General features: G+C 34.4%; 3 protein-coding genes across 4 annotated transcripts; all 3 read left to right on the forward strand.

Moving 5' to 3' along the window:
- Positions 1-9,534: 9,534 nt before the first annotated feature.
- Positions 9,535-11,433, forward strand: LOC111409091. The gene is made up of 2 exons (XM_023039011.1): positions 9,535-10,395; positions 10,513-11,433. The coding sequence occupies exons 1-2, from the start codon at positions 10,339-10,341 to the stop codon at positions 10,819-10,821; spliced, it is 366 nt and encodes a 121-aa protein (XP_022894779.1). The 5' UTR covers positions 9,535-10,338; the 3' UTR covers positions 10,822-11,433.
- A 1,263-nt stretch (positions 11,434-12,696) lies between these two features.
- Positions 12,697-13,930, forward strand: LOC111409641. Of its 2 annotated transcripts, XM_023039668.1 has the most exons (3): positions 12,697-12,878; positions 12,996-13,225; positions 13,294-13,930. In XM_023039668.1, exons 1-3 carry the CDS (start codon positions 12,822-12,824, stop codon positions 13,319-13,321), a joined length of 315 nt encoding a protein of 104 aa, XP_022895436.1. In that variant the 5' UTR covers positions 12,697-12,821; the 3' UTR covers positions 13,322-13,930. The 2 variants fall into 2 exon arrangements, with proteins under 2 accessions (XP_022895436.1, XP_022895435.1); XM_023039667.1 differs by having other exon boundaries at positions 12,996-13,930.
- Positions 13,931-14,997: 1,067 nt separating this feature from the next.
- On the forward strand, positions 14,998-24,374 carry LOC111409093 (O-fucosyltransferase 10-like). The gene is made up of 10 exons (XM_023039012.1): positions 14,998-15,609; positions 16,902-16,980; positions 17,120-17,187; positions 18,035-18,123; positions 18,481-18,678; positions 19,661-19,865; positions 19,975-20,142; positions 22,608-22,775; positions 23,161-23,351; positions 23,789-24,374. The coding sequence occupies exons 1-10, from the start codon at positions 15,283-15,285 to the stop codon at positions 23,967-23,969; spliced, it is 1,674 nt and encodes a 557-aa protein (XP_022894780.1). The 5' UTR covers positions 14,998-15,282; the 3' UTR covers positions 23,970-24,374.
- Positions 24,375-27,871: the final 3,497 nt, after the last annotated feature.

Here is a 27,871-nt window from a genome sequence, read left to right on the forward strand (position 1 = left end):
CTATTACATGGACCATTGTACATAAACCATGCTTACAATGACTGAAAAATTCGTTTCCAAATATATTTTTGAATTTCTATCTATGTATTCTTTATTTTTTTAAAATAAAAATAAAACTATGTATAAATCTGTATAAGAAATATAAATTTGAAAAGGAAATATTAATTTTGTTGAATCACTCCATCAAACAAAGCTTTTAAATATGGACAAAACTCTTGACATTAATAATTTTTCTCTACCAAGTCAGCTTGAAAAATTCCAGTTAACTTGTATTGGAAAAAGAACTTTTTAAATTTAATATATTTTTACTTATTTCACACATTTTTTAAACAATCTATAAAAAAAAAAGTTAAACACTAACCTTAAGGGTCCCCCACCACCCCTGCCTTGGAGTATCGTGAGGGAGGTAAATCGCAGGTTATGCCTCCAAGGGTACAGGGTGGAAGGCTGCTTGTACACTTGCACTTACCCAAGAGCCAAATCCATATTTCAGGATTCGAACCCTTGACGCAGCAGCCTCAAGCAAAGCTGGATTTCTCCACCCTCCCCTTTACCACTTGGAGATGTGCCTTGGGGGCCATTTTTTTTATTTTTTTAAACAATCTATAGTTGTATGGGAGATGCTCTCAAGTGTTTAGATCAAATTATAAGTTACTAAATTTATAATATGATTGAAATAAGCAGTGAATGATTGGATAATAGTTAAGGATACTACAAAATGTGTAGTTAAAATTAAAATTTAATTATAAAAAATAAAATGTAATTACGTTTTGTGTTTTCCAAATATAGGTACTGAAAGGATGGCACAATGATGCAAACCATGTACTGACTGATTTCATTAGAAAATGTTGGTTTGTTGCAAAAACATGTTTTGCCCAAAATCGCGTTTTTACCCAGGATGAACGCTCGAGATGATGCCATGTGTCAACCCCACTATCGTTGGATGGTTGACTTTTTGGTGACTCTTCTAAAAGGGGTCATAGGGTTTGAAACGCGTGATTTTTTTGCTTCTTCAAGACTCTTCTTTTCTTCTCTGGCCATTTGTGTTCTCCGTTGCATTTTCTCTAAAAATCAAAATTCTCTTTTGATTTTTGGTTTACTCTCTCAAATGCTGTAATCTTGGCTGATTTCAACTCGAATTGAGTGTTGTGTTCTTGTGTGAACTTTCGATTTTGAGAGAAGACTGTGATTTTTACTATGATCTTGTGTGGTTACGGTCTTAATGCCAAAACATCCTTATATCAATGCCTTGGTTCTAATCAATTCTGGCAATGGGTTTCCTGGAGACAAAAGCACTTGAATTTTTGGGAGATTCTTGGGTTTTACTGCCTTAGGGCACTTTATAATGAGATTTCCTTTAACATCCTTTTTCGATATTTAGTTTTCTGCATATTTTTGTTGTTTATATTGTTTGATGTTTTGAACCTTCTCTTAATAGTGGTATCAGAGCAGTTGAACGGAGGTTCTTAGCTCTGATTTGTGTAGATCTGTAACCTATGACTCTTGTTTGAGCTTATCGTCGTTATTTCTTGAAACCCTATTATAGGGCTTTGGTGATATCATTCTTGTTTTACGGTTTATAGAACAGATTATGTGTTTATACTCCCTAAGTTTACTGCACCTGTGATTATAACCTTTGATCTGCGACTATCTTGGTGATTCATTTGTCCAGAAACCTTAAGTTGTCTGGAATCTGAGGGTTACCTTGACTTAAAGTCAAAAAACTTGATATTAATATCCTGCTATAATCTTTATTGTAGTCAATATCCGTTCTTATGATTTAAATGTGATTGATGTTGAGAATAGCACACTGTGATTGTATTACCGTGAACAATTTCTATGAAATAATTATCTCATGTGTGGTGATACTTGATTTGTTTTAAGTTGTAAGTACTTGCAAGGTGCCTGCCCGATCTGTATATACTGTGTCTGCATCCAGTTTTTTTTTTTTTTTTCAAAAATAATGACAACTACAAAATTTGAATTAGATATTTTTAATGGCAAACGAGACTTCAGTCTCTGGCGCCAAAAAAGAGGGAAATTTTGTTACAGTAAAAATGTGCTAAGGCCATTAATGAGACATGGCCAGATGATTTAGAGGAAACAAAGAAAACTAAATTTGATGAAACTGCATGGAGTTCAATTTTTCTGCATTTGTCTGACAATGTACTTAGAGAAATTGGTGAGACTAAGACTGCTGCTGAATTGTGGAAAAAGTTAGAAGATACATATTTGAATAAATCTATGCCTAATAAAGTGTATCTTCTAAAACAGTTCTTTGGTTTTAAACTTAACCCATCTCTTGATCTTGAGGTTAAAATAGATAGATTTAATAGGCTATCCCGTGACTTTTTCGACTGTGATGAAAAACTCTCAAAATATCAGCTAGTTGTGATTTTGTTAAATTCAATTGATTATAAGTACAAAGATGTTAAAAGTGCCATTGAATACGGGAGGGAAACTCAAACTACTGATTTTATTATCAATGTTTTAAGAAATAAAGAGTTAGAGTTAAAATCTGAAAGGAAAGAATCTATCAATGGGGTGAATTTGATGGCTAAGTCTAAAACTAATCCCAAGATTATGAAATAAGAAACCTGGACACAAGAAAATGGGAAATCCTAAAGATAAAATGAAAATTAAGACTAAAGAAAAAAGGTGTTTATATTGTCTTGGAGAGGGTCATTTTATCAAAAATTGTCCCAAAAGACTTAGTAATTTGAAAAATAAATCAAAAGAAGATGGTAATGCAGCCTTAGTCTATAACAATGAGACTTTAATTGATAAAGTTTATGTAGTTGTAAACTGTCCACCTTGTCAAGAGTGAATTCTTGACTCGGGCTGCACCTACCATATGTGTCCAAACAAAGAGTGGTTCACTGAGTTTGAAAATGTAACTGGTGGTAAGGTTTTAATGGGTAATCACATGACATGTCAGGTTAAGGGAATATGAACTATCACTTTGAAAGTAAAAGGAAATGAAGAATTTTTTTTGGAAAAGACCGGATATGTTCCTGATTTACAAAGAAATCTTATTTTCTTGGGGGTTCTAGATGACATAAACTATGACATATTGATTAACAAGGAATACATTAAAATCTTAAGGGGTTCACAAGTAATTGTTGAAGCCCCAAAGAGACATGGACTGTACATTTTACAAAAAAAATTTAGACTCCACTTCAACAGCAATCTCAGTCCAAAATGATAAGTTACAAATATGGCACAAAAGATTGGGTCATAATAGTGACAAAGGATTTCAGATTTTGAAAAAACAGGGTACCTTTAGAAAAAATACCATAGAAAAACTTAGTCTTTGTAACTATTGCATTCTTGGAAAACAAAATAGATTACTTTTCTTGCTTGGAATGCATAAATCTATGTCTGTACTTGAATATTTGCGTGCTAATATTTAGGGACCAACTTCTGTAACAATTCATTCTGGTTTTAAATATTTTTTGTCAATTATTGATGATTTTCTAGAAGAAAAAACAGGACTTTTCTTTTAAAATCAAAATCTGACACTTTTAATGTTTTCAAAAATTGAAAAACATTGATTGAGAACCAAGCTGAGAAAAAAATTAAGGTCTTAAGAACTGATAATGGTTTGGAATTCTGCAATTTTAAATTTGATGAGTTGTACAAATCTTCTGGCATATCAAAACATAGAACAATAGCACACACCCCACAACAAAATAGTTTAGCTGAAAGAATGAATAGAACAATTCTTGAAAAAGTGAGATGTAAACTCTTAAGTTCTGGCCTGCCTAAGATTTTTTTGGAGGGAACCTGTTAAAACTGTAAGTTATCTTATTAGTAGAAGCCCTTCTAGTGCTATACATTTTAAAAATCCTAAAGAAATGTGGAGTAGAAGACCTGTTCACTTCAATAACTTGAAGGTTTTTGGATGTGCAGCCTTTGCACACCAATCTGAAGGCAAATTAGAACCAATGGCCCTTAAATGTATATTGTAGGCTATGGTGATGGGGTGAAGTGGTATAGGCTATGGGTAAGGGAAAACAAAGGCTATAAAATCATAAGTAGTAAAAATGTTGTATTTAATGAGCATGATTTGCCTTGTCTTAAATTTGAAAATCAAATAGAACACTTAAGTCAGGTTGAAAATGTGGAAAGAGAAGTTGAGATTGAGGTAAAGCAGTCTAATATGAAACTCATCAGACTAATGCTCAACCTGATGAGAGAAATGAGGAAATACCCGGTGATGGTATTCCTAATGATGAATCTGATGCTGATTTAGAAACAGATCAGTCTTTAAATAACTATCAACTTGTTAGAGATAGGTAAAGAAGACAGATAAGACCTCCAAATAGGTTTGATGATGATGTTTCTTTGTTATCTTATCAAAGTATGATTGAAAATGAGCTTGAGTCTTTTGAGGAAGCTATACATAGTAAAAACTCTAAACAATGCCTTGCAGCAATGCAAGATGAAATGCAATCAATTAAAATGAATAAAACTTTGGTTTTGGTAAAAAGACATGAAGGAAAGAGGGTTGTCGACTATAAATAGATTTTCAAAATTAAAAAATGAAAACAAAGTGATAATGACATCAGATACAAGGCTAGATTTGTGGCAAAGGGCTTTACTGAAAAAGGAATAGATTTCAATGAAATTTTCTCACTAGTTGTAAAATTTACAACTGTTAGGGTTATCCTAGCCTTAATCACACAATTTAACTGGGAATTAGATCATTTAGATGTCAAAATAGTTTTTTTTTTTTTAAATGGTGATTTAGAAGAAACCATTTACATGAAACAACCAAAGGTTTTGAGATGAATAAGAAAGCTGATTTAGTTTGCCTTCTTAAAAAATCCCTATATGAGTTAAAACAAGTTTCAAGACAATGGTATAAAAGAATTGATAATTTTGTGTTTGGACTTGGTTTTAAGAGAAGTAACTTTGATACTTACCTATATTGTAAAGGAAAATGTGGAGAAAATTCACTTTATCTACTCCTTTATGTGGATGACATGTTATTGACAATTCATGACATAAAAGAAATATAAGATATAAAAAAAAACAAACTAAAATCAAGATTTGAAACCATGAGAAGAATTTTAGGTATTGAAGTTAAGAGAAATAGGAGAGAAGGTACACTAAGTCTTAGCCAAAAATCATATATGCTGAACCTGTTAATTAAATTTTCTATGTCTGACTCCAAAAGTGTGAGTTTAACTTTGGCAAATCATTTTTTAAACTCTCAAAAGATCAATGTCCTAAATTTAAAGAAGAGTTTGAAAGAATGGCAAGAGTGCCATATTTCGATATAGTTGGGTCTGTCATGTACCTTATGGTTTGTTCTAAACCCGATTTAGCATATTTTATAAGTATTTTAAGTAGATATATGTCAAATCCAGGTGAAACTCATTGGGAAGCCATGAAATGGCTCCTTAGATACATTAAGGGTACATCAGATTTAAGAATTCAGTTTAGGAAACAATCTGAAGGTATTGTGTTGAAAGGTTATACTGACTCAGACTATGCTATTGGTAGGGATAATAGGAAGTCCACTTCAGTTTATATGTATACTTTGTGTAATTCTTGCATTAGCTAAAAATCCCAACTCCAAAAGATTGTTGCATTATCATCTACAGGGGCTGAATACATTGTTGCTACAGATGCTAGTAAAGAAGGAATTTGATTAAAAGGGTCATTAAATGAATTTGGCTTTGTTAAAGAAGTAGTTCTTTATCCTGATAGTCAATCAGCCATTCATTTAAGTAGAAATCGTGTATTTCATAATAGATCTAAACATGTTGATGTTAGATTTCATTTCATAAGGGATATAATTTCATAAGGATTTGTGAAATTTGAGAAGATTTCTACTAATTTTACCCTGCTCATGCAGGTACCAAGTTGCTAGCCTTAACAAGTTCCTAGACTACCTAAACTTGCTGAACATCACTATACATTGATTTGAGTATCTGGTAAGAGTGCTGATGATGTCTGAAAATTGGGAGTAACCACACTATAAGTGAATGTGGATCATTATACCAAGCTGGAGAAAGAAAGGATGGCACTATGATGCAAACCATGTTTTGATTGATTTCATTAAAAAATGTTGGTTTCTAGCAAAAACGTGTTTTACCCAAAACCGTGTTTTTACCCAAGGATGGACGCTCGAGATGATGTCATGTATCAACCCCACTACTTTTGGATAGTTGACCTTTTGGTGACTCTTATAAAAGGGGTCCTAGAGTTTGAAACGTGTGATTTTTCTGCTTCTTTGAGACTCTTCTTTTCTTCTCTGGCCATTTGTGTTCTTCATTGCCTTCTCTATGAAAATCAAAACTCTCTTTTGATTTTTGGTTTACTCTCTCAAATATTGTAATCTTGGGTGATTTCAACTCGAGTAAAGTGTTGTGTTTTTGTGTGAACTTTCGATTTTGAGTGAAGAATGTGATTTTTACAGTGACCTTGCGTGATTACGGTCTGAATGCCAACACATCCTTACTACAATGCCTTGGTTCTGATCAATTCTGGCAGTGGGTTTCCTAGAGACAAAAGCACTTATATTTTTGGGAGATTTTTGGATTTTACTGTGTTAGGGCACTTTTTAATGAGATTTCCTTTTACTGTCTTTTTCGATCTTTAGTTTTTGCATATTTTTGTTGTTTATATTGTCTAATATTTTAAACCTCCTCTTAACAGGTATGTAGTAAAAAAAAAAAATAATAATAAGAGCAGACAGCTTGGCTCACATTCACAACCCAAGATCCATCTTAAAGTGTTTTTTTTTTTTTTAGATTATCTTAGAATATTTAAGACCAAATAATAAATCACAAGACACAAAGTAAATACTAAAATAATGTTACGATTTTTGGCAAAAAATTATAATTTGGGTAGAGTACAAGGTGGTCCATGTGGTGGTGGTGGTGGTGGGATGTTCGATGGAGGATACGGTGGCATAGGAGGTTGGCAGGGGCACTAATTCTTATGAAAAGAATTAAGTTGGTGTGCCAGAAAATGTTTGCTTACCTGGATGACGTATACTCACGTGCGCGTGGGATCCACGTGAAATAAAAAATGAAAAAAAAAATGCTTCCCCTCCCCAATGTCAGTGTTCTGACAAGGAGGGTATCAAATCCTCCTTGGCACACCAGCTTGGTTCAGAAAAGAATTAAGGTTCCATTTGATAGAATTAAATTCCATGGAGAATATCACATCGGAGGAATTCGTTTTCTCTTTGGCTATTTGATACGAAATTGGAAATGGAGTTCAAATTTCAAAATACAAACACTTAAAGTATGTTTTTGGCTAATTGAGTGGAAATCGAATTCCTATAGTTTTTGTAGTTTTTTCTTTTTCAACTTACATGTAATTTGTTTGCTTTGTTGATTTTTGCAATCAAAATGAACCCTTAGGGAATTGGTGGAGGTGCATGTTTCCACTGAAGCGAAAGAGGTAACATTATCTAGCTCTCCAAATTTGAAAGTAAAAACTCAAAGCCAATTAATTTTAACAAAATGTTCTCATAAGTGTATATATAAACAAAATTACATATGAGAACCTAGTTATTTTTAAGTCAAAAATGAAATTGATGAATTATGAAAATGTTCTTTATTTTATTGTTGTGTAATGTATATTATTTATCTGATGAATTTCATTATGTGTTTATGTTAGTTTTCTCTTTAGTCATGATACGGATCAGAGTAAACAACAATGTCGAATCAGGCCGTCCGTTGCCTTGAAAGAATTCACATGCGGCCAAGCTATTGCGACATCCATTTCATTAGGAATTGATGATCTTTTAACAATACATTCTAAGCGATGGCTAGTTGGAAGGATTGGTCGACGAAATATGAACCGAAGACTGATCCTTGATATACCCTAGAACAATTGAAATGTGAAAGAGTCAGCTCTGTCTTGTACAATACCTGGTATGGCAAGAGAAAACCAAGTTTCGCTTGAGGCAATCTGTTGATAACCCGGCCAAGACTCACCAATGAGGTAACTCCGCCATGTGCTTTTTGGATAGGCCTTTGTACCACGCACATCACTTAGATGGGCCCGTAAGAAAGAGAGAATTTTTTGTGAAAATAGGAAATGAAGCATATTATTTACTAATTCTATAAGTTTTTAACTTCACATTTTTGCTTATAAGAATATTTATTATTTTTTAAACAACTATTTTCTATTAAGAATATAAAAATTCAATGCTCAATTGATTTTCAAAATTTTGTTATCATAACTTAAAGAGAAAAAAATTCATATAATGCAAACATCAAGAGAAATAGTATCACAAATTACATCCTAGAACGGATCTTGATTGCCCGTAAAATTCTTCTTTTCACATTTAGTAGAGTTACTTCTTATTCTACCTGTGACATATCGTATTTCTCACATCACTCTACTACGTGTTTGGCAGAATTTTTTTCCATCCCTAAGCGCGTCCATGTTACTTGGACGTATTATTTATGCACTCTTACCCTTGTTTGAATCCTAACTTTTGAGAATAATTTTTGTAAAATGTGATTTTTTGGAGAATATATGGTTCAAATATAAAGAAAAATTTTAAATTTATGTACAAATTTATTTTATTAGATAAATGTGTAGTTAATGAATTTGAGGGAAAATAAAATTTAAAGAATGAATAGGCTATAATGGGCAATGTATTACAATAGGGTAATATTTAAATTTACTCTTTGGCAATTGGAAGTTCAAGTAATTAGCATAAAAAAATTGGAACCTTTTTTGTTTTCATGACTTCTCGCTCGTAGTTTAGGATAATTGACTAGGAAAGTAGAGTGAAGCTTGTACAAATTCTTTTATTGGAGATGAGGAAGTGGAACCTATTGGAGGCTACACGAGCCAACTGTTAAATTTTGGTAAACGCGTTTCAAGTTTTACATCTGTCTTGTCATAAAAGTTGTACAAATTCGTTTATTAAAAATGTTGAACCCCAATCTTGAAAGTCCTCACCGTCCCGCTCCTAGAGATTCGTGAGGGAGATAAATCGTGGGATGTGTCCCAACAGGTCAGAGAACAAGAACTGTCTGTACACTGTGCTTACAAGAAGTCCAATTCTATATCTCAAGAATCGAATCCTCACACTGCGACTGCCAGTAAGACGTGAGATAACCTCACTCATATCCTTTGCACCACTGGACTATGCCCCGAAAGGCAAATTTATTTATTTCTTTCACTCTTTATTGATTGTCACTAATATCCGGTACACGGATTGACCTCCAAAATGAGGTCACGACGATTTGGAAGGGGCACAGGAAGCCCCCTCCCGGGGGGTGGGGGTAGATCGGGGGATCAAAATTTCACAAAAGACAATTTAGGTATTTATATCCTCGTAAGTTTGGTCTAGAAATTTGTATTCTTTGTAAATTTTGATTTTACCCTAATTTATATTAGGGCCGCCCCCCCCCCCCCCGGGGGGGGGGGGGGTAGATCAGGGGATTAAAATTTCACAAAAGACAATTTAGGTATTTATATCCTCGTAAGTTTGGTCTAGAAATTTGTATTCTTTGTAAATTTCGATCTTACCCTGATTTATATTATAATTGGAGAGCTCTTATTAGGTTTTTGTATCACGATCACATAAAAGAGATGATAGAAAAGATAGGGTGTGTGAAATTCTCTTATAAACTTCTTTTCTTGTAGAGAATTACCACAGAGGTGGAAGACGACGCAATATCAAATTAAGACAAATCTCTATAAATCTTGCGTGTTTTTGAGTGTTTATTTTTCTTTTTGCAAGTTGATTTCTCTCGATGGTATGGAATTATAATTTCTAATTCTCAACATTCTGGGTCATATTTAGTACTGCAAGATGTCTGTTTCACAATGGCTTGTCGACTCCAATACACGATGAGCAATACTACAGTTAACATTGCAAAAGAAGAAGTGACTCCAAGAAAAAAAGATTATAGGAAAACTGAAGAGTACTTGTTAAAAGAAAGTGAATAGCTGATGGAAGCCCTGATATAAGAACTCAAGAAGTACTTGGAAGCAGTAGTATAAAGGCATATTAAAGGACTGATAGAACTGTGTAAGAGGTCGGCATTGTTGAAAAATGCATTTTGAGATTATACTTGGCACATCAAAAAACTGGTGGCCTTAAAGATTGTCGCTGAATCCGTTAAAGGTGGGTGCAGTCAATTAATAATAGAGTAATGATACACTTCGTGTTCAACTATTTTTGTTCCCTTGTTTTGTGAAGAAGGCATACTCACTTCTCATAATTGCTAGAGTCTGAAATTTTTAAGAATAAGATGCAGAATTCGATTCATGCTTCTGATGCCGGGAACCAAGTTTACTTTGGTTATTAGATTTGCAACTCCTCAACTCGTGAATTGAACTAACTGTTTCATGTGTTTTTCAGGAAATGTCTTTCTTAAACACGCCTCAGAATTGTGCTTGATTCCGGTTGGTGCTCACTGAACGTCGTCTGTTTTTTCTCAATTAGTAGTTGGGTAGTTCAATTCCCTGCCTACTCCACACCTAAGAAACTGTAGTTGTAACGAATGAACTTTGGTTTGACAGAGAAAAGATTATCTGAAAAATTATGCAGTATGTTTCTTCCATGTCGAGAATGGCGAAGCCTCTATATATTATTCAATTAGCAGCAGACCAGAACTACATGCCGACTTATGCTGCCAGCTGGAATTTGCATTTTTATCAGGTCATGTGGGTCTTTTGTCCATCGGAAAGCTTGGAAACTTGGAAAATGCCCATTGTTTTCGATGGTCCTTCTTGTCTTCTCCATTGAAAAGGTTGGAAGTTTTGTCTTCATCGATTGTGGTGTATATGCTATTTGAAAATGATATTATGAACATTGAAGTTGGCGTCTAGTTAGACTCGGAAAATGACACGACGAGTAGTGCTTTTTTGAAGTGGAGTAGCCATCATTAAACGTGCAGTATCTTTAAAAACACGGCTCGTTTCTGATTCTAAGTTAGACCCGTTTATCCCACTGTCCAAGTGCACTGTGTGCAAGACTCAGTCGAAAGAGAGGTGTAAAACAGGCTAGGGTACGATGGGCTCTCCCAGAATGAACATGGTCTTCTAACTTGTTCGGTACGATTTTTGAAAAGTCAAAAGTTGCTTTTAAGATTACTTCGATAATTTCTGAAAGTGTTTTGTGTGATTAGATGAGCTTTTACAGAAAGTTGATCTGTTGTAGCCTTTCAAGAAACTCAACTACAAAATGTTTTGAGTAGAAACTTCTCCAAACATGCCTAAATAGTAATATCATTTTCTGCGGATGGTAGTCAGCCTCGTCAATTATGGCCTGATTACTGCCATTAAAGCTGATATACTGAACTCAAGGTCCACATGATCACCAAGTTTACTACAATATGTCGGTAGGCACTGAGATCTAGTACAAGTGCATTAGATTTGAATTGAAGTTTTAAATCTGCCTGTGACCCAGTGCAATTCAAGAATCCTCATGGTCTTGTCTAAGTTGTGGGGTAGACGAGACAATACTCGACAATAATGAAAAAAAATCGAAGTGTGTTATACTTAACCTATTTATTCATCTTACTAAACATGTCTTAATCGTTGAAGAATTTCTAAAATGCACATCCAAACTAGGGCAGTTTAGTTCTTTTTGCTGATTTTAACGTTGTTTATATTGTTCAATACTGTATATCAAAATACATAGCAGGAAAAAGGCAACAAATGTAAAGGAAGTCACGGTGGGTCACAACTGTCATTACAACTTAAGCGGGTCCCAATTTAACAATCATTACTCTATACAGAAAGGAGAAAAAGATGATAAATAATAATTAAAAAAATAATCCCACCGGAGATTCCGGCAGAAAGTGAGAATGGAAAGACATTCCGGTCTTGATTTTTTCGTAAAAAGATGGCTATTGCCACTTTGTCAGAAAATATTCAACATTTTAACTGACATGCGCCCATATCGTGAGATTCACGTGACTAAAAAAATATCAAATAAAAGTGTTCCTATTGTGAGGTATTGTCAGAAAAGATGGGAAACCTTCTCTAAAAAGACTCATGTATGGTTATTCCACTCTTATTACAACCCATGTGCTGACATAATCATTTGCAACTTTTTCTATTTCTGCTTGTTGACTTGTTCGCCCTTCCCACATTTTCAAGAGTATTAGTACTACTTGTGACCTCAAAATAACAAGATCAAGATCGATCAATAAGACTATGGAAAGTAAGCTTCATCGTCAAGAGGAAAGGAGCCTGGATAGTAGTTAACGTCTCTAAATGAGCGCTTAGTTGATAAAGGAGATACGAGTAAAGAAAAAATCAAGAAATAAAAGAATCGTGTAAAATATTTATAGTCTTCCATCGAATTTGAACTCGTAACTCAAGTCTTGTCACTTATCATGTCATTATTCTACCACGAGGTGGAAGATATATTGAAATCATACTGTGAGTTTCCTTTTGCTAATGCGTGGGGACATAAAATGATCTTCAACGGTTAATGCCGAATTACATTTCCCTCCAAAAACCCTAATCATTAGATATTTTCTTAATTAAACAACAAAAATTAAAGAAATTTTCATTTTTCCAATTTCCCACATTGTTGCCTCCAAAGCCATACAGGTGACCACTCTCCAACTCTCTCTCTCTCACACGCATAAAGACAGAATTCTCTCTCTCTCTCACACACACAGAGCTCACCGTCTCCATTACTCTCTTAACTTTCTCTCTCACACACATAGTTCAGTGTCTCTTCTCATAATTGCTAGAGTCTGAAATTTTTAAGAATAAGATGCAGAATTCGATTCATGCTTCTGATGCCGGGAACCAAGTTTACTTTGGTTATTAGATTTGCAACTCCTCAACTCGTGAATTGAACTAACTGTTTCATGTGTTTTTCAGGAAATGTCTTTCTTAAACACGCCTCAGAATTGTGCTTGATTCCGGTTGGTGCTCACTGAACGTCGTCTGTTTTTTCTCAATTAGTAGTTGGGTAGTTCAATTCCCTACCTACTCCACACCTAAGAAACTGTAGTTGTAACGAATGAACTTTGGTTTGACAGAGAAAAGATTATCTGAAAAATTATGCAGTATGTTTCTTCCATGTCGAGAATGGCGAAGCCTCTATATATTATTCAATTAGCAGCAGACCAGAACTACATGCCGACTTATGCTGCCAGCTGGAATTTGCATTTTTATCAGGTCATGTGGGTCTTTTGTCCATCGGAAAGCTTGGAAACTTGGAAAATGCCCATTGTTTTCGATGGTCCTTCTTGTCTTCTCCATTGAAAAGGTTGGAAGTTTTGTCTTCATCGATTGTGGTGTATATGCTATTTGAAAATGATATTATGAACATTGCAGTTGGCGTCTAGTTAGACTCGGAAAATGACACGACGAGTAGTGCTTTTTTGAAGTGGAGTAGCCATCATTAAACGTGCAGTATCTTTAAAAACACGGCTCGTTTCTGATTCTAAGTTAGACCCGTTTATCCCACTGTCCAAGTGCACTGTGTGCAAGACTCAGTCGAAAGAGAGGTGTAAAACAGGCTAGGGTACGATGGGCTCTCCCAGAATGAACATGGTCTTCTAACTTGTTCGGTACGATTTTTGAAAAGTCAAAAGTTGCTTTTAAGATTACTTCGATAATTTCTGAAAGTGTTTTGTGTGATTAGATGAGCTTTTACAGAAAGTTGATCTGTTGTAGCCTTTCAAGAAACTCAACTACAAAATGTTTTGAGTAGAAACTTCTCCAAACATGCCTAAATAGTAATATCATTTTCTGCGGATGGTAGTCAGCCTCGTCAATTATGGCCTGATTACTGCCATTAAAGCTGATATACTGAACTCAAGGTCCACATGATCACCAAGTTTACTACAATATGTCGGTAGGCACTGAGATCTAGTACAAGTGCATTAGATTTGAATTGAAGTTTTAAATCTGCCTGTGACCCAGTGCAATTCAAGAATCCTCATGGTCTTGTCTAAGTTGTGGGGTAGACGAGACAATACTCGACAATAATGAAAAAAAATCGAAGTGTGTTATACTTAACCTATTTATTCATCTTATTAACACATCCAAACTAGGGCAGTTTAGTTCTTTTTGCTGATTTTAACGTTGTTTATATTGTTCAATACTGTATATCAAAATACGTAGCAGGAAAAAGGCAACAAATGTAAAGGAAGTCACGGTGGGTCACAACTGTGGTCACAACTGTCATTACAACTTAAGCGGGTCCCAATTTAACAATCATTACTCTATACAGAAAGGAGAAAAAGATGATAAATAATAATTAAAAAAATAATCCCACCGGAGATACCGGCAGAAAGTGAGAATGGAAAGACATTCCGGTCTTGATTCTTTCGTAAAAAGATGGCTATTGCCACTTTTTCAGAAAATATTCCACATTTTAATTGACATGCACCTATGTATACGTGAGATTCACGTGATTAAAAAAATATCAAATAAGAGTGCCCTACTGTGAGGTATTGCCAGAAAAGATGTGAAACCTTCCCTAAAAAGACTCATGTATGGTTATCCCACTCTTATTACAACCCATGTGCTGACATAATCATTTGCAACTTTTTCTATTTCTGCTTGTTGACTTGTTCGACCTTCCCACACTTTCAAGAGTATTAGTACTACTTGTGACCCCAAAATAACAAGATCAAGATCGATCAATAAGACGATGAAAGATAAGCTTCATCATCAAGAGAAAAGGAGCCTGGATGGTAGCTAACGTCTCTAAATGAGCGCTTAGTTGATAGAGGAGATACGAGTAAAGAAAAAATCAAGAAGTAAAAGAATCGTGTAAAATATTTATAGTCTTCCATCGAATTTGAACTCGTAACTCAAGTCTTGTCGCTTATCATGTCATTATTCTACCACGAGGTGGAAGATATATTGAAATCATACTGTGAGTTTCCTTTTGCTAATGCGTGGGGACATAAAATGATCTTCAACGGTTAATGCCGAATTACATTTCCCTCCAAAAACCCTAATCATTAGATATTTTCTTAATTAAACAACAAAAATTAAAGAAATTTTCATTTTTCCAATTTCCCACATTGTTGCCTCCAAAGCCATACAGGTGACCACTCTCCAACTCTCTCTCTCTCACACGCATAAAGACAGAATTCTCTCTCTCTCTCACACACACAGAGCTCACCGTCTCCATTACTCTCTTAACTTTCTCTCTCACACACATAGTTCAGTGTCTCCATTACTATTTGCCTTCAAAAATATCGCAGCCCATTACATCAATCAAGATCCCATCTCTCTCTCTCTCTCTCTCGCTCTCTATCTCTCTCTCTCTCTCTCTCACACACACACACACACACACTTATTTCTTGCATGGCCTTGAACCCAGCTAATGGCGAAAAGTATAATAATACTACAGACCCCACCACCACGGCCCCCAGTTTGCGCCGGAAGCTTAACCTTTCCTTCAAGCACCGCCGCCGTGGAGCCTCTTACATCTTTTTCTCCAGAATATTCCACCGAAGATACCTTCTTATCTTGGCAATTCTCTACATTATTGGTCTAGTCACATGCGCCGGACCCTTGTTAACTATCCTGCACCCTCCTCCTCCACCGGAACCCGGATCACTCTACCGAAGCCATGAGCTTTTCCAAAAACTCTGGCCTGAAATTCAGTCTGATAATACTTCTGTCATTGAGGTATGCTTGAAGTTTTTTTTCCTTCTCTTTTTTCTTGTTGCATTATGTCTGTTGTAGTTGTTAAGAGAAGAAACAGATAAAATCAAGAAATTATTTTTTAAAGCCACTGTAAATGCGATCTAACTATATTTGTCCACTTGTGATAAGAATTATTGTGCATTATACGTCTAAATGATAAAATAATAGTAATTTTTCTTTTATTTATGAACGTGTATTGTGGTTGCTTTTTCTTTTTTTGTTCATTCTTGATATTTGATTATTTAAAGCCGAATTTATATATTCTCTATGAAATTGGTAAATTTTCTTGTACCATTGAATTCCATTTTTCCTAGTTGCCCATTTGTTTAGTTTTCTTTCATTGCTTAAAATTCTGAATTCGCCATTTGTAGGATTAAATGGTTAAGTATTGGTTTTCTTATAGCTGGGCAATGCAAGGGGTACTTAATTTTGTACATAGGCGTGCCCACACCCTTCATATGGGGTGAGACCCTATTTACAAAAATTATGTAAAAGTAGACTTTTCCTTTCTTAAAAATGCTAGTGATTTAACTATAATTGTCTTTTTGGTTTCTCAACATACTTTGGAAAGCAACTCCAGAGTAGAGAATGCTAAATTAACATATTTCATCAACTTATTGTTTCTTTTCTTTTTCAAAAATTTCCACTTCCTACTCTGTGATCTTTATGATTTTGGCATATGATTCAATTACCATGTATTTACCTATTGAGTGTCAAAGTTCATTCTTTTTATGGTCTTCAGAATTCATAATAAATTACAGATATGGAGAAGTGAGGAATGTGTACATTATATTGCTTTTTGAGGAGCATAATGTATTATCGCTTTTAGGACATGTTAATTGAATATGAACATCAGTGTTCTTTAATATTTGCACGGTTATTTTGTGGTTGGAACTGTTCATGAACTAAAAAGAGAAAAGAGAAGGAGAAAAGAGTAGAAACACCATAGAATGACAGACGAGTTAAACGCTATTTAATTTTCTATCTTCGTCCTTGTGATACTCAATAATATTTGGTCATGTTGGAACGTGATGCATTGATGGGAACCTTTACTCCTGTCATTTTAGATATTAATTAAATGGCACTTCTTGACCCTGTATCTGAGGAACGTGTTCTCATCTTACCTGATAACATACAGATTCAGGTTCAGTTTCATTACAACCATATGCTATTTCTTGGAGGAAATATTCTTAAAATACACATTGAATTTGGTTGCTGTATGATTTATATTATTTCTTTGTAACTAGCTGAGCTGACCTTGTTGTGACTTGTAGTTGAGTTCTCTCTGGAGATATAGGAGAAGGCTGAAAGAGCAAAGAGCCTGTCCGAATGCTACTGCTGGCTGGCAGCCTGGTATACGGATTTATTTTTGTCATTTTCTGCCCCTTATGTTTTCAGGGATGTTGAAGTACACTATATTTCCATCATTTCATTGCATCCCTCTAATTTATCTTCAACTCTATGCCTATTAATAAATTGATTACTGTTTCAGCATCACCTGGGCTTCGTAGTTACTTGATTGTTGATGCTAATGGTGGCCTGAACCAGCAGCGTTCATCGGTAGGTGATTTTGATTCAAGCCACCAAGCAAGTTGATCTCACACTGATTCTTCTGCTTTACTTTCACTATAAATGCCTATTTTAAGTAGCTCTTCAAACCTTCAGTGTGTGATCCAATCTCTTGGTATTCATCTGCTATTGTGGGAGGAATATAACAAAATTGAAGTTCAAGGAAATAAAACACATGTTGTCAATTTAAACTCTTAAACTAGGTCAATTATTACTAGATTCTAGCAAGAAATTTATGCCATGAAGATCTGTATAAGCTGGTGGTGGTTAAATGATTGTAGGCAGTGGAATCATAAAATAAATCATCATGATTATGTGAGATATGACATTAAATAGTTTCTCCAATTTTTAGTCATCAATTATTAAAAAGAAACAGGGGATATAGATAATTAAGATGGACATTAAGGATCACATAAAAAGTATAAAGTTTCAGAAACCTGAGGGATTTCTTCGAATTACACGAGAATAGCTAATGTGGGTTTGGATAATTAATGAAAACACGATTGGTCTAGAAGGTCAACTTTGAAATGATGTAGGAAAAAGAGTTTCTGCTACCCTTTGTCAAACTTTTGATAACCCTGTTTTTTCTCACATAAGTCAAGCACTTAAAAGTTCCTTTCATACATTTTTCCCCTGAAATTCATATTCATGTTTTGTTTGACTGCTTGAAAGATGAAAGGGCTGGAAAATGTTGTTACTTGTGTTGCTTTAGTTACCCTGTGGGTTTTTCTTATTACATCCTCTTTCTGTTGCCTATTAAATAGATCTCCGAACTTGTTATTTTAATTTTATATGCGTAATCAAAGTTTTTGTTTAATCATTATCATCCTGTCTGTAGATCTGCAATGCAGTAGCTTTGGCTGGATTGTTGAATGCCACTCTTGTCATCCCTCACTTTGATCTTCATAGCGTTTGGAAGGATCCAAGGCAAGTTCCAAATTAGCATCCTTTATCAACCCACGAGAAAATAAATTTTACAATTTGCTATCAATTATTGCCTTTTCATTTACATGATTGTGTGTCTGACTATTATACAAGTACCCAGGCCAATTTTTTATTCCCCCCCCCCCCAAAATTTACCCTCATTTGTTCTCTTATCCAATCTTTACGCTACATGTTGTCTTTTAATTATTTTGGCAATTATGATGGCTCTGTATTCTCATGGGACTGACATCATTTTTAGCATATTCTTTTATCAATGCCCACCATATGGGATGCACAATATTTTTTACTCTGTAAGTGCTATTTCATTAACTCTCTCTCTCTCCATCTGGTACTTTACAGTGAATTTGCTGATATCTATGATGAGGATCATTTCATATCCTCTCTCAAAGGTTTTGTTACAGTAGTTCGTGATCTACCAGAAGAATTGATGGAGACCTATGATTTTAACATCACCAACATTCCAAACATTCGAGTCCAAGCTTGGGCTCCTGCTCGATACTACTTGGATGATGTTTATCCTGTTTTGCAGGAGAAAAGGTACCAAAAATTACAGACTTTTTTGTCTTGTTCATAAAAAGTGATGTGATCCAAGAACAAGTTAGATGAGAGTGGTAGACCAAAAAAATTAAGATATATGGATGTGCATGCCATATTTGATTGCACTTATATCTTCGAGTAGATGCATAATAGATCAAATAATCTCGAATTGTTTTTGAAAATAAGGATTTTTTTTAAATTTTTTTTTGGTTATATCAACTGATTAAAAAATCGAAATGTGGATCAGTGGTCACAGCAGCCGTCTTTAGCCCCCGTTTGGCCTGCATTCTTTCCAAATTTTAATGGTTGGAATAGTGGTTTTTTGAAAAATGTGCTGTTGAAAAAGAATGAAACGTTTTTGATTTACGTGTAATATTATTTTATTGAAAATTGTGTGATTGAAAATAAGTGAGAGAAAAAAATAGGGGCCAAACGAGGGCTTATTATATTTGGTATGACAAACTAATGGAATCAAATATTACAATTACATTGCACACCAAATATTCTTAATAAACAAGAATTATAGGGAGCTACAGGTGACAACAGCACAATGACACATAAGATAACAAATTGACATTACATTGTCATTAAATGCCTGCATCCATGGCATCTGTTATGAATGGAAGAATGTCCAAAAAGAGTGAAAAACAGTACCTCAAACTATCAAATAGCAAACATTATCAGATTAAGTTGGTAGGTGAAAACACCATGAGAGTAAAATATATGGGGTCAAAATAAATAAATAAATAAATAAATAAAATTCCCCTAACAAACACAACCTGGACCACTTTGATTTAGGGAAGGTTCATAAGAGGAAAGCATCATGTACTTATTTTGCCAAAGCAATCAATGTGAAATCCTGTAATTTGCCACTAAGGAAGCCCATACTTTGTAAACTCTCCGTATCATGGTCATTGAAAAATATTATCTAGCTCATCATACGTAATCTAGATTTCAATCATGTGCTTTTGTTTGGTGGCAGGGTGATTCGCATCTCTCCTTTTGCAAATAGATTGGCTATGAGCATGCCATCTCACATTCAATATTTAAGATGCCTAACCAATTATAAAGCTTTAAGGTTTTCTTCACCTATATTGACTCTTGCAAAAAATCTCATCAATCGAATGACAGAAAGAAGCTTGAATTCTGGTGGGAATTATGTTTCAGTTCACCTTCGATTTGAGGAGGTACAATGTTTTTCCCCCCAAAATACTTATTTTCGAGGAACTTAAATTGTGTAACACAGAGTTGATTTTTAATTTCACAATAACTCAAGTATCTACATTTTATTTGTAGGACATGGTGGCATTTTCGTGTTGTGTGTATGATGGAGGAGAGGCCGAAAAACTTGAAATGGACTTGATACGTCAAAAAGGGTGGGGGAAGAAATTTAAGCAGAAAAATCGTGTCATTGCTCCCGGTCTTAATCGTATCAATGGAAGGTGCCCTATGACCCCACTGGAGGTTAGTTCACCACATCTTCTTTCAAGAAAATCAATTATACTTTAAATTTTGTCACTAGGTTTCTGAGTTTCTTCTTGTGGGCTTCTATATTTCTTTTAGTCTATATTTCTTTTAGAAGGAAATTAGAGCTAGTTACAGTCTTAAAGCAATTTATTTTTCTGTGTTTATGTGGTTAGCCTTTGATATTATATTGGAAGGTGTTCAGGAGTTCATCAGCTTTACATCTTTAGGTAGATTTAGCGATTAACAGAACAGAATGAGGAGGAAGGATTCATGTAGCCATCCCAAATTTATGTGGAATAGGGCTTAGTTGTGTTGTTATAGGAGTCAATTAAATCTGTGTGGATTGGTGCACAGTATACACCTCTTTATATGCATAGAGTACCAATGGTTGAAACCTTTCTATGGCAATATAAACATAGAATTCATAGTAGTTCTTTGTTATTGCTTTTTTACTATAGTCTGAAATAAAAGACAGCAGGACCTGGTAACAAAGACGTAGAGCTAAAGTGTGCGAGAGATGCAATTAAGGAGATGAGGGGGAGCTACCTGATTAACTCATGCAAAAGACCTATGGAAGGGACCTGGACTATTGCACCTGGAAATGACTTTATTCCTTCGCGGGTCTTTAACGGAAACCAAGAGGATCAAACTTGATAGCATTGGCTTGAGTAAAATACAAGGCTAATGCCCTTTTTTCTTCCCAAATAGACCAAACAAGGAGTTTGGGGGAGATGGAGAATTATGAGGTGTTTGTAGAATTTTGTCAGTGCACCTAGCTGAAAGTAATGTGATATGATCCACAAAAACTTTGCCATACCCCCAGCTTACTTGCTTACCTACTGAAGAAGAGGGGTGAGCAGTCCTTGTGTTTGTGTACCTGTTGTCATCATAATTAGGTGCAGGAAAGGCTGCATTATACTATTTTGCAGATTAATCAATAAAAACTGCTTTGATAGAGGTGGTGAGAACATTCATGAGCAGTATACATTCAAAACATAATGGACTAGGAGACAGTGGAGCAAAACTGCAAAAATGGACTGGGGGAGAATAAGTGGAAGTGCATTTTAAATTAAAAAATACCAACTGATTTGATAATGAAAAAGTTCTCCAATTGTGGGCCATCAGTTGTTGTGATGAATTTATTTGGGTGATTATTGCTTGTGAAATTTCTGTGGAGATATTCTGCAGAATCTCTGAAAGAACTATGGATAAATATAGGCTCAATAATTAAAGTTCGAAGCAGGGATTTATCTTTTTTATTCACTGGATTCTAGAAACGTAATCTAAGAATATTCTTTTATTATGAATTTTGAGAATTTTTTTGGACTTTGATAATTTTTTGTCATTTTTCAGCTTACGACGAGGCTACTGCCTCAAAACGCCTTGCCTCATGAAAGAAAAAAAAGCCTTAGTACTCATTTACCCCTTTTTAAACATGCTTATTGATCTGCCGGTGTCTTAAGCTCCAAAAAGTGTGATGAAGCTATCAACTATACTGTACACGCCAAAAAATTAAATGTGAAAAAATTTTGTGATATGAAAATACACGAGTGCCACAATGGAAAGATAAGTTATCCATTTTGAAGTTTGTATACTAATTGACAAAAACTCTTAAAATCGCTGTTAAAGTAAAAATGATGAATCAAGCATGTAGCCACATAATCTATAGCATATCATTTATGCTATGACCCTACTCATTGCAAATTGTTAAGGGATATGTTATCCCACATCGGTTTAACACCGAAATAAATACCAATTTATAAAGATCTTGGGATTCTCCACTTAATAAGGTTGACCTTATTAAGATGGATCCCAAATCTTAACATGGTATTAGAGTCACCTCGTGGATTTCAAGATTGGTATGTTCAAATGAGCCACCATCTTGAGGGGCATGTTAAGGGATATGTTATCCCACATCGGTTTAATACCCGAAATAAATACCAATTTATAAAGATCTTGGGATTTTCCACTTAATAAGGTTGACTTTATTAAGATGGACCCTAAATCTTAACACTAATTGTAACTAAACATACAGATGCTAACCTAGAGGCTAGAACTGAGTTCAAGCCTGGTCTTCTATTTTTTAACCTTAACTTTTTGAAGCAAGATATTTTTGCTGCATCTTTTGCCCCACCCCTCCATTAAAAGATAAAAAATGCAGAAGGATGGTGTGCAATGTAAGAACTGTTTAATGAAAGTTAATTATAAGATAAAACTAAAAGAAAATAAAAAGTTGGAGTCCTTTGTAATTTTGTTTGTTAAGTTTATGACGTACATCTCATTTCCTCCAGAATTGAGGCAAATCTTTGCTATTATCTATTTAAATTGTGGTTAATATTTTTCAAAATGGACGAAAGAAAACCCATTTTTTTTTGTTACTGCAAAATTAATACCTGTTTATTATTATCCGTTGTCAGACAGTAACTCTTCTTATTTTGGTATATTTTTCTTCGTCAGCATAGGTTGGGATGATGTTAAGGGGTATGGGATTTTCCAATGACACTTCGATTTATTTGGCTTCCGGAAAAATTTACAAGGAGGAGAGATATTTGGCGCCTCTGTATAAAATGTTTCCACTTCTACAGACGAAAGAGTCACTTGCAAGTGCAGATGAACTTGCTGCATTCCAGGTAAAATTCTCTGCATTTTTAGTTTATCAAACTGAAGTGTCTTGAAACTCTATTAAATCACTACTTCTGGAGTTGTTAGTTTAACTGATTCAGTAAATGCAAATACATGTTTATCGCTTTTCAAAATTATGGTTTCTAAGTATTTATGCCTCCACATCCACTTATGGGTTGTTTGGTAGAGAGGATTATAAAGCACTGCATAGTATTGAGCAAGAAAGAAGTTAATATCATGTCAACTATAATGTCACTATGCACCAAACATTCACCTAGTGTTTTTGTTTAAATGAGTTCCAACCATAATAGATGTCGTATCTGAACTGTAATTGTAAGTACTATTTAGACATCATAACAAAGCGTGGCTGAACTCTTCATTTCCCCTTTTTAGGGTTATTCTTCAAGGTTAGCTGCTTTGGATTACATGGTGTGCTTGTTTAGTGAAGTATTTGTAACCACTCAAGGGGGAAACTTTCCACATTTTCTGATGGGCCACAGAAAGTTCATCTTCAATGGACATGCTAAGACTATTAAACCCGATAAAAGCAAGCTTGTCGTCCTATTGCAGAACATAAGTGCAAGGTGATCTCAATATCTTATTTTTTTTTTTTTTTTTTTTTGTGAGGTTAAAATATTCTCTGGAAAAATTAGAAAACGAGTAAATTTACATGTGAAGATGTCTACCTAGGTCAACTGTGTGGATATTTTTCTATGAACACAATTTTCTTGCCCGCACAGTGGTCCATGAAACTAAGGAATGTACATAACCTTCATATATAAACAACAGCTTGTTCATCGTAAGTGGTCCTCTGAGCTGGTTGGGCTAAGCTTAAAAGTTAGTTTTTAGTAATTTTTGCCGAACATGTTTGAACCTCCTTGGGAAATTTTATTTGCAGCCTACTTTTTAGTAAGTACTACTATTTTTCCAAACGTGTTTGATCAGAATTGCCACACGAATTTCACTAGAGTGCATCTTAATGTAATGAAATAATGAAATGATACTGTTTCATGGCTTACAGTTGGGATAATTTCAAGGATCAAATGGAACTGATGCTAGCTGAAAGTGACCGTAAGGGTATAATTGTACCAAGAGTTAAGAAGTCGACCAGAAAGACTTCAATCTACTCGAACCCTTTTCCAGAATGCAGGTGCCTTAGGGAATCACTGAACACGAGCACTCGAGCAGACTTATACATATGATACATCACTAATAAGTCCTTATATCCGAATATGCTCAAGCCACAGTTGCATCAGATGACCTTATCATCAGCACAAATATAGTTGCAGCACGGAGATTTTGATATATACTGCAAAAAAGCTGACCAAAAATTCTTGATACCAAAGCTGAAGATTTTCAGAATTAAATTGAAGAGTAGGGTCTTCTTTTTGTATCATTAGATTAAGAGTGTAATGTTTGCCTCTTCCGTAAATTTTTTTTTCCGTTGGGATGATCAGCCAAGATTTTTTTTTAATTTTTTTTTTTTAGCATCTTAGGAAAAACAATTAAGAAATATATCAAGTTTCAGGTTGAGCAATTTTGTAGTTTCTAGGCTTCTTTAACTTATATGCAATTTATTTTATTCTTGGACAATGTCATTTTTTATATACATAAGCACTGGTGCTTATCCATTAACGAAAATAGGTGTTTAGGAGATTATTTTTTCTTTTCTTTATTATCGGAATCTCAAAATTACAGAAAGGCATGGTGTTTTTTATTGTTTATATATATATACATATAGATGGAAGGTACCATTAACTTCAATAAACAATAATGGTCATTTTTTTTCAGTTTTAATCAATAAAACATGGCTCAAGGGGCACAGTGATAGATACTTATGGAAAATGAATGTATCCCACGATCCATTTGCATGTAGAAAGAAAAATGTCAACTTGGTTTCTTAATTCTAAGCAATGAGCTGCAGTTCATGTTGATACCTACTGAATGATAAAAAATGTACTCAATATTTTGTATAAGTAATTGACTTGGAAAAACAATTTACAAGGACTTTGACAAAGTCGTATAAGAGTTCATTTGGTATGCCTTTTAAAGAATGTTATTTCTAAGATAACTTCCTCAAGATACTCATTTACAAGAGGCATAAGCAAAAACATAAAAATAGAAGTCTGGACTTTAAGTCAACGCAAATTTACAAAACTCCTTTCTTGGACCCTTCCATTGTTGTTACCTTGTTGGTTCACTTGAAGCCATATATTATATATAAATCAAGTTGATTATTCATTTAGAGTGCAACAAACCATTATTATAAGTTCCAATTTCTACCGTTTCTTATCGTCAAAATTACTCCTGCAGAGCCATCTAAATAGTGAGCAATCTACTAACTTCCATGTAAGATTCACAAATTATTAGCTCCCATCAATAAATCTTTTTAATTATTCTTGAAAGAACATGTTGGAAATTTGTAAATGAAATTTGTTTTGACCAATTCTTAATTATTTAAGTGGAAATTGTTATTTGGAGAATGGAAAATTAAGTCAAATTAAGTCACTTAAATACGTGAATTATTGGAAAATCATATAAAAAATTATGGAATATTCTAAAAATTATTTGACTGAAAAGGTGTCTTTTTACATGAAAGATAGCGACTTTTGGCATTATTATTTTTCAATAGATGTATTTTTTCAAATACAGAGACTAATTTCAATAGTTGTGTCTCTTTCATAGGCTACGTCTTTTGAGATAAACCTTTTCAGCATCTATATATATACACCACATGTATGGAAGTCTCATTTCATTCATCTCTTTTATCATTACATTATCATGTTAATGTAATATTCACTTCAAAATACTTTGAGCATTTATTTGGAGTCGAGTTTCATTTAAAGAGGGTTCAAAACATAAGTAGGTTCGTTAGTCTATGCAATGTGGATGCTCTTATTACGAGATATGGTCATTGTATTTTGGAAGACGAATGCCAGAAAACCGTTAGTACCCATGTAGGGCATTATCATCTTAAGGAAAAAGAATCGAAGTCTTGCCTCAACCAAATTCATATTCACGCATTTCTCGTTTCGACTTTAAGTATTCGATTTTGGTTAGTCAAAATTCTGTTCGATTTTATGCATATAAAATGTATGTTATTTGAGTATAATTTATGCATGTCTACTTTTCCCAACATAACATTTAGCCATTCAATTGCTACAAAGTAGCATAGAGTGCATGAAATTCAAGAATACTCTTATTTCTCCCAACAATCTTCCAGATGTTAGGAATTTTCTACAAATGGAAGTTTATGCAAAAGTTTCAATCAAAGCAGAATCCAAAACCACCAAGAAAACCCCAGTTGACACGGATGGTGAATTGAACACTCGATGGAATTTTTCAATGGAATACGCAATAAGTGAATCACCAGTACAACAAGAAGGTATAAATCTTGGAATCAAATTATACTGTAAAAGGACACTTGGAGATAAATTTATTGGTGAAGTGAATATACCATTGAAAAATCGTTTTGATAATGGATTAAGTGCACAGAATATCAGCCACGTCGTGGCCTAACTCCGTCGTTTGCCTATCACTCGAGAGACGCCGCTGTCTCTCGAGTGACAGGTTAGCGAAATGCGGGCAAAAAGTTTCTATTAAAATTTTGACACTGATGTTCGAGCAAGAGCCCCAAGCTATTGACGGCAAGTGATGCTTTCCTTCGTAAAGTTGCGAGGTTTGGTGCACATCACTTCACCCACAACCTCTCACCTCTATAAATAGGATCCTTTAGACGTCCAAAAAACATCTCATATCACTTTTGCATTAAGCATTACTTCAAAACTCTTGCAAAACATCTTTATAATCATTCAAAGCCGTAATTCCTTGTAGAAGGAACAATATGCTCAAAGTTCGCCGTTGCTTGTAATTTTAAGTGCTTATACCACAAGATAAATTTGTTGTATTTTGAGAGACAAGTGTCATTATCCGTGAGCATCATTGTGGGACAATATTGTCTCAAGGAAAGAGTGATTTTTCACTTGCCTCGAATCTCTTTCTTCTTCATTTCTTATTTTTCGTTGTGGTTTGTATACCATCAAGTTCTATTCCAAATTTTGTTGTGTTTAATTACGCTTTTGTTGGAGAAGAAGCAGAATTGCTTCATAACCCAAGCCGATACCTTCAATAAATATACATTGTGATAGTAAATTGGCTATTGGAAGGGCTCAAAGCAGCATGTATAATGGTAAGTCTAGACATATATGTTGTAGATACAATACCATTAAGCAACTAATCTTTAATTATATCATCTCTATATATTATGTGAAATCAAAAGAGAGCATAGCGGATCCACTTACGAAAAGCTTATCTAGTGATCAAATATGTTGCCTATCGAAAGGAATAGAATTAAAGCTTACTACGTAATAGTCTATGTAATAGTAATCTTACCTTGTTGACTAGAGATCCCAAGAGATTGGTTCAAATGGACAAATGAGTTATGAGGATTAAATGAAGCACTTAGTAAATTATTTCCTAACTCATTCCTATGATATTAAAGTTCTTTCTATAGAATGATTAGAGGTTAAGGTACTCCTTTAATGATTCTTATATCTTGATTAAGTCAAGTGGAGTACGACAAAATACTCTTAATAGAAGGTCACCTATGTAAGTGTGAAGTACGAACGCTTCAATGAGAATTGTTGGAGGCTAAAATTTTCTAAACATTGAAGTGATCTAAGGAAGGCAACAACCTAACAATAGTTCGAAGTATGTCAAGAAGAGGCCAAGATCAAGCTCGAGATTAATTAATGTTAATAAAGCCATACAATCACTTGTTCAAGTTATGGAGTCCAAAGAGGGCGACGTTAACAAGCAGAAGATCAAGTTAATGTTTGGGCGTGGAAGAAGAAACGAAGCGAATCAATTTGATTCGAGCATTGGACTACAAAGATAGAAGAGAACATTATGCAACCGCATAGAATTAACATCTATGCGAAGGCAATGGTGTATGCAGCTAGGCCAGATGGGAGAAAATTTTCCTTTATGTGATCGCATTCAAATGTACTATGTTGTCGTATAATTCAAGCCGAAGCAATTTTTCCAATTTTTTCTCGAAATCTCTAATTTAGTTAAAACTCTATATTTTTTTTATATCTTTTAT

This window comes from Olea europaea, chromosome 14 (genome assembly GCF_002742605.1).
Source record: "Olea europaea var. sylvestris chromosome 14, O_europaea_v1, whole genome shotgun sequence".
NCBI lineage: Eukaryota > Viridiplantae > Streptophyta > Magnoliopsida > Lamiales > Oleaceae > Olea > Olea europaea.